At 47.1% G+C, this 7,182-nt stretch overlaps 1 protein-coding gene across 1 annotated transcript; it reads right to left on the bottom strand.

The window, feature by feature from the left end:
- Positions 1-1,588: 1,588 nt before the first annotated feature.
- On the bottom strand, positions 1,589-5,084 carry LOC103744838 (prostatic spermine-binding protein-like). The gene is made up of 4 exons (XM_008846693.2): positions 5,037-5,084; positions 4,498-4,624; positions 4,285-4,387; positions 1,589-2,291 (listed from the first exon to the last, which is right to left on the bottom strand). Exons 2-4 carry the CDS (start codon positions 4,550-4,552, stop codon positions 1,754-1,756), a joined length of 696 nt encoding a protein of 231 aa, XP_008844915.1. The 5' UTR covers positions 4,553-4,624; positions 5,037-5,084; the 3' UTR covers positions 1,589-1,753.
- Positions 5,085-7,182: the final 2,098 nt, after the last annotated feature.

Genomic DNA, 7,182 nt, shown 5'->3' with positions numbered 1-7,182 from the left:
ACCCAGGTCCTCTGGAAGAGCACCCGGTGCTCTTAACTGCTAAGCCATCTCTCCAGCTCTACAGTTTATTTAATTTTAAATACTGGTTGATGATCCCAGTAACTTGGGGTCTGTGGACAAAAGTCCAGGAATCCATGAACTAGGACTGGAAAAAAAATTTCCTCTTTATGCCATTTTCTACTAGATATTTCCATTGATATTAATGTCATGTCACATAAGTCACAAACTATCCCTGAGAATAGACACACCTGTTACAATTGTACAGGTGTCTTGAAATTTACACTAATAGGCTTCAAAACTATGGTTCTCATCAACTTGCCACTGGATGTGCTAATAATATCATGGTTGGAGTATTTATGAGACCCATTTAAGAAAACATTTTGTGGGGCTAGAGAGATGGATCAGTAGTTAAGAGCACTGGTTGCTCTTGCAGAGGACCTGGGTTTGGTTCCCAGCATCCACATGGCAGCTAACAACCATCCATAACTCCAGTTCCAGGAAATCTGACACTTTCTTCTGACCTTTAAGGGCATTGCACATGAGTACACTTACCTACATTCAGGCAAAGCACTCATACACATAAAATAAAAATGAATCAAAAAATATGAAAAACATCCAGCCAGGCTTGTTGGTGCATGCCTTTAATCCCAGCACTTGGGAGGTGGAGGAAGGTGGATCTCTGTGAGTTCAAGTCCAACCTGGTCTGCATGTCGAGTAGAAGCCAGTAAAGGCCAGCTGGGGCTACAAGGGACACCCTGCCTCAAAAAGACAAAAAAAAATTAAAAACATCTTGCAAGTGTGTGCCCTTTGCTTTGTAGAGAGACAAGAAAGTCATTGGGATTGACTGGGGACCTCCCCTGACCTTGGCAATTTACTTTGCTGTTGGCCAGTGCAGTCAATTATTACATGGACCTGGCTTGCTGAAAGGGGAATTCAGTGTTTTTGCTAAGTGGGCTCTCCACTCTTCCTTGTAGGTCAGACTGTGCTACATGAGACTCTCTCTTAAAACAAACAAATAAATGAATGCTGGGGATGTAGCTCAGTCGTAGGGCCCTTACACAAAGGGCACACACTTTGCAAAATGTTTTTATTTTTTTCGGTCTTTTTGAGACAGGGTCTCCCTGTAGCCCCAGCTGGCCTTTATTGGCCTCTACTCGATATGTAGACCAGGCTCAGTCCACAGCAGTGAAAAATAAGACTGTCTTCCAGGCAGCCTAGCTGTGTACTGGAAGGTAATGACCAGAACAGGAGGAGGGAGAGGAGGAGGCTGGAGAACCGGAGCATCGGGAGAGGAGCAGAAGGCAAGGACACTTCAAGTACAGCTATATGGGGTCACGGCAGATGAGTCCCTGCCACCTTGGTCAACACACCCTGAGATCCCCTTGCAGGCTAAGTACTGCTTTGAGGCAGCATTGGCGGGATGCTGCCCTTGTCCTGGGCACCTTGGTCCTGCTGAGTTGACTAAGGGTCTTTCTGTACAAACACTAAGTCAGTGCATGGGTGGAAATTCAAACTGTGGAGAGGTAAAGGGAGCTTTGGAGGACCCCAAACTCACTCCCCTTCGTGACAAGAACCAAGCAGGCTCACATAGATGCAGAAACTTTATTTGGCATGGGGATTCAGGGCCCTGTGGGCCTTGCCTCCTCCAGCCTGGGATCACCTGGTATTCCAGCTCGGCCAGGTGGGCACACTTGCTGAGAGGAAGCAGCAGCCATAGGGAATGAAGGACTGGGTTTGGAGCTTGCTAGTAAGCCTACTTCTCTTCTTCCTCGTCCTCTTTGTCCTCCTCGACCTCCTCCTCCTCCTCGTCCTCTTCATCCTCTTTGTCCTCTTCATCCTCCTTGTCCTCATCCTCTTCGTCCTCGTCCTTCTCCTCCTCCTCCTCCTCCTCCTCATCATCATCATCATCATCATCATCATCCTTGTCCTCATTATCAGTGTCCTCATTGTCTTCACCTCCATCTTCCTCATTGTCCAGGTCTACTGACGGCTCATCTGAGCCATGCCCCCACTTGAAGCCCATCCCTTTGATGCAGATTATTGAGGTCAAGCCATTGACGGTCAGCAGATGCTCTTTGGGGAGACCCTGGGATGAGAACTGGGTGCCCTGCCATTTACCAAAGGTGGCCACGCGTCCCTTGTTGGTCGTCAAGCTCAGGTGCTTTAGGCAAAACCTTGAAGTGCCCTCCACCCTGATCACGTGCTCGCCCTTCTCCAGCAGGAACTCTTTACTTTCTGCTGATGTCATTCCATAGACCTCACTCCAGTGATCACCAAACTGCAACTGGATGCTGGCAAGAGATCTAGTCAGCACACCCCAACCTCCAGAGAATCAGTTCTTCCCTGTCCCAGTTCCCAGCCAAGCTCTGACATGTCAGCCTGGCCTGGGACCCTTGGTTCCTTCCCACCTCCACCTCTTTGGGACACATTCCTCTTCCTGGGTCCCCAGAGAATGGCCTCAGGTCTGGCAGATGTGCCAGGGTTGAGGGTAGGGAGGCTGGGACTCTGTCATTGCTGCCCCCTCCTGAGCTCCAATCTTTTGCAGGCTCTGCCCAGCTCACAGTTCCCCCTCTCTAGAGCCTCCTCTCCAGTCAGCCCCAAATAAGGCAGCAGCCACATTGAGACCCCTCCCCTAAGCCTAATTGACCAGAGATGGACCTTAACCCAAGCTGGGCAGGTCATTCTCAGGACCAGGGACCAGCAAGAAATGATCTGTTCTGCCTCGTGTTGTCACATGGGAGTTAGAGGGCCCTTGCTGCTGTTCTACCAAGCAAAGAAAGGACATGACCCCCAAGTCTTCTAGACCATTCCTAACCCCAGCTTCTTCCTGCTCTTGCATGCCAAGATGCATCCCAAATGTCCCTCAGGTGCAATGCAGGAAGGAATATGTAATTCAGTTCAAATTTCACATAAGCAATAGATAATATTCAGTGAAAGTATATCCCAAACTCTATGTTATTTACTTTTAAAATAAATTAATTTTGCGTGTGTGTGTGTGTGTGTATGTGTGTCTGTGTGTCTATGAAAGCCCACTTAATGCCTTAGCCTTTGTGAGGGAGAGAAAAACTTGCAGGAGTTGGCTTTCTCCTTCTGCCTTACGGATTTTTCAGATCAAACTCGAATGGTCAGGCTGGGCCATCTTACTGGTCCTTATTTCTGTACTTGTTCTGAGATGTACTGGGATTGAACATAGAGCCTCATACATGCTACACAAACCCTTTAGCACTCAGCTGTATCCCCCATCTTTCTCCCCCACCCCATCTCACAGAGACATGCACCACCATACCTAGCTTCTTTTCTTTTTCTAATGACAGGATCTCAATCTGTAGCAATTTCTTCACAATGGAAATCCTCTTGCCTCGTCAAGTTCTGCCATTATGGGCATGAACTATCATACTGGGCTCCAACCCTCTTTTTACCTTTTATTTTGAGACAAGAATTCATTAAATTGTCCAGGTTGACCTTGAACTGACTGTGTAGAACAGATTGCCCTCAAATTTATGATTCTCTTGCCTCAACCTCCTAGGATTTCAGAAGAGTTACAATGCACACTGCTGCATCCAGCTTTTAAATGTGTGCTGTGAATCCAAATTTAGGGCCTCATTCTTGCAGAGCAAGCATTTTTACCAAATGAACTATCTCAACACCCTAATGTGGAATCTTTAAAGGATATCTAAATATTGCTAAGGAGGCACACTGAAAGAGTGCTCATTATCTATCTGAATTTGATTGACCTCATTATACTCTCCTTTAATTTATTAAATTGGCAATAGTAACCCAAGACTCTTAGGGTGCTATAGGAGAATAACAGACACCTAGAGGCAGACACTAGTGAGGACAGTTAAGGTCTGGCCTTTCCCAAAGGACTGCCAGTCCTTTCTTGAGTATAACAAAGGTCCCCAGGGGGGCAAGAACTGCACATGTCACATCCTGTGAAGACAGGGACATCTCTCTCATGTGAGCAGTTTCTGTCATTTTCTACCAAGGAGCCTAAGGCTGCCAGAACTACGTGGAGGAGGGACCCATCAAGACTCACTGATCTTTTCTGAAACAGAAGTCCCTTTCTACCCAGCCTGAGAATGGGCTCCACTCTTGTCCAAGCCTGGGCATTCCAGTCCTGAGTGGGCTATCTCAGGTCAGGCTGGGGAAAGTGAGGCCACAGAATGTTGGGTAGTTTGTGGTCTGAGGCCTGTATATCCTCTAAGGGCTCCAGTAGAGAAGCCAGAGCAGGTGGGCACAACCAGGGGTATAATAGAGAAGCCCAGGAGCCAGATCACTACTCACCCCTTGATGATGTTAAAAATACCAAGGAAGACTCGAAAGCCCTGGATTTCTCCCTTCTCTTCACCAGCGACATAGAAATAGTTTCCGCTTCTACCATTTATTTCTGGAGAAAGGGAGACAGAAGGTGAAGTAGCAGCCAAGCACTCAGGGCCAGTTGCTCACCTAGGACAGGCTCTTATACCTAAGGGCTAAAAACAAGGCTCAGGTACTCACCCTGGGCTCTGCAGGTAGAAACAGTAAGGAGAGCCAAGGTCAGCAACAGCAGCATGACTCCAGAGAATTTCGGGTACTGGCCTGGTACCCAGTAGCCACAGGGAGATGGCAAAACTTTCTAGAGCTTCTGGGGGAAGAGATGTCAGATGTAAGGGGTCCCCAGGTCACTTGAAGGGAGTCAAGGGAACATCTGGGAACCTTCTTTTTTCCCCTTAGGCTTAGAAGGTAAAGCCCGGGATTGGTTTCACGGGCACATGCACACTGCAACCCTCCAATGTTACTGTCCTAAAATTCTTCCTAAGGTCTGATCAAGAAGCCCCATGTTGTCTTATTACACTGGGTTCCCCAAAGTCTGAAACCATTCCTGGAAGAATCCCAAATTCCAAAGATACCAAGATACCACCATCCCTACTCTGTGCTTTATTCTCTAGCTGGCTCAGCTCTGTGTACCCTGTTCCTCTCTGGTCTCCCCTTCTGTATCAGGCTGTGTCTCTGCTCCTTCCTTACCTGTGCTGTGTAGTCTGAGCCCCTCAGCTTACCTCTTTATATCTAGGTGCCACCTGGCCATATCCACCTTCTATGGGACCGCTACAGTTCCGCCTTGGCAGGGTTTCTTGCAAGAATGTAAAGATTCTATCCAGGACATCCTGAGACATTATTTGTGTTCTTGTCCACTGCCCCTGAACAAATGAACTGCACAGCCCATGCCATGCTCTGCAAATGCAGGGGACATTCTGTGAGCTTTCCTGAACAATGTTAGCCAGGGCAAAGAAGATTTCAGTACTGGAAGAGGAGGGATATGGTCATACTTTGTGATTTCCACAAACCCAGGCAAAGCAGGGGTCCAAAGCCAAGAGACAGGTGTTTGCTTAAAACACATGAGATATTTGGTGTCCTGGCCACATGGGAGGGAAAGGGCGGACATATCCTGCCTGTGATGATTTCACAGAGAAAGATGGGCCCAGGGTAGACAGCAGACTTTGGAGAACATGCAGGGCGAGATGTCCACTTCCGTCCCTTGTTTGAATTCTTGCCTGAGTTCTTTTTAGATTTTTTACTTAAAATGTCACCTCTTTCCTGCCCTACCCAAGGACTACTCAGACCAACTCCCACCAACTGACCACCTCTTTCCTGCCCCATCCAAGGACTACTCAGACCAACTCCCACCAACTGACCACTTACTCAGCCAGGACTGTCAACACGGCCATACTCCACCAGGCATTGCTATGGTTCCCATTTTTTAAATGGAATATTGTATGATATATTTTATATTATGTAAGTCTATATTAACATATGCATTTATTGTTAACATATTTCATATTATTTAGCTTTGGAACTATACATAATATTTTGGGTATAGATAGATATGAAGAATGATAAAAATAAACATGAAAAGATTTTGGATTAACAAAAGATTTTTGGATATAGACAAATAAGATGAAACAAATAGTATTTATGTATTTTTTTTAATTGGAAAATGGTAACGAGTTTATTGGGCTTGCTAACAGAGCATAGGGTGGGGTTTGTTTACAGAAGAGTGGGCACCCTCCTCCCATTTACAGCTGTGCTGGAAAGTTCACACTCAAATACAGATCCTGTGACTCCTCAGTCAATGGGGGAGTCAGTTACCCTCCCACCCAATCAGTCCACCAATCTTAGCTGCATGTAGGGGAGGGGCTAAGGGTATATAAGCCAAGAACGCCATGAGGCACCTTTCTTGCCATTTTGGTTCCCTTTTTTTTGTTTTTGTTTTTTTTTTTTGGTTTTTTTGAGATAGGGTCTCTCCGTAGCCCCAGCTGTCTGGACTCACTATGTAGACCAGGCTGGCCTTGAATGGCCTTGAACTCACAGAGACCCGCCTGCCTCTGCCTCCCAAGTGCTGGGCTTAAAGGCGTGCACTACCATGCCCGGCGGTTCCCATTTTTAAAAATTCATTTTTTACTGAATTTTTGAGAATTTCATAGAATATATGTTGATCATATTTTGATCCTCTCTCTTGTCTGTACCTCCCCTTTCCAATCCCTCACCAAATTTCTGTACTCTAATATATATATGCATATATATTAAATATATATGTTTATATATTTGAGCCTATAGAGTCAGGATTGTACCTCCAAAAAGGGTTCCCATTTTACAGCTGAATTCATTGGTATGTCAAATGGTTTAGCCCTTGCAGGAGGTCACAGTGACCTAGGCTAGACTCAAGATCAGGCTAACTTCTGAGCCTCACCCTTATCCCCTGTACCACAGAGATGCCAGGCGAGGTGTATTCACCACTCTGCTCTGCACCCCGTGTGACCCCAGATGACATCACCACCTTTTCCCTCTCCTTGGCTCATGGTCAGCCCAGGAGCGGGTAGCCACCTTGCAATGCTATACAGCCTGCCCAGGCTGGGCAGCCTTGATACCCCTCCTGGTATGCTGAGATGTGGGGAATGGGGTGGAACTGCCAACCTTCTAAGGCCTGGGAAAACAGCACAGGAGCCCAGGATAGGGATCCAGGAAAAAGCACACAGAGGGCTGGTGACTCGGGCTGGCTCAAACTGGGTCAGGAAACCTCACCTACAGGTTTATTGCCACTGCAGGCCCTTCCTTCTGTCTGGCCTAGGCAGCTTCCTGGGAGGACAAGGAAGGGCTGCGGAGTAGGTGTGTCTGGGGGGGAGCTAGCACAGAGATTTGGGTGTG

The sequence above is a fragment of the Nannospalax galili genome, unplaced genomic scaffold, assembly GCF_000622305.1.
Source record: "Nannospalax galili isolate Female #2095 unplaced genomic scaffold, S.galili_v1.0 scaffold471, whole genome shotgun sequence".
Classification (NCBI taxonomy): domain Eukaryota; kingdom Metazoa; phylum Chordata; class Mammalia; order Rodentia; family Spalacidae; genus Nannospalax; species Nannospalax galili.
The sequence above is the reverse complement of the archived record's forward strand: the minus strand, read 5'-3'. Positions and strand labels throughout refer to the sequence as shown.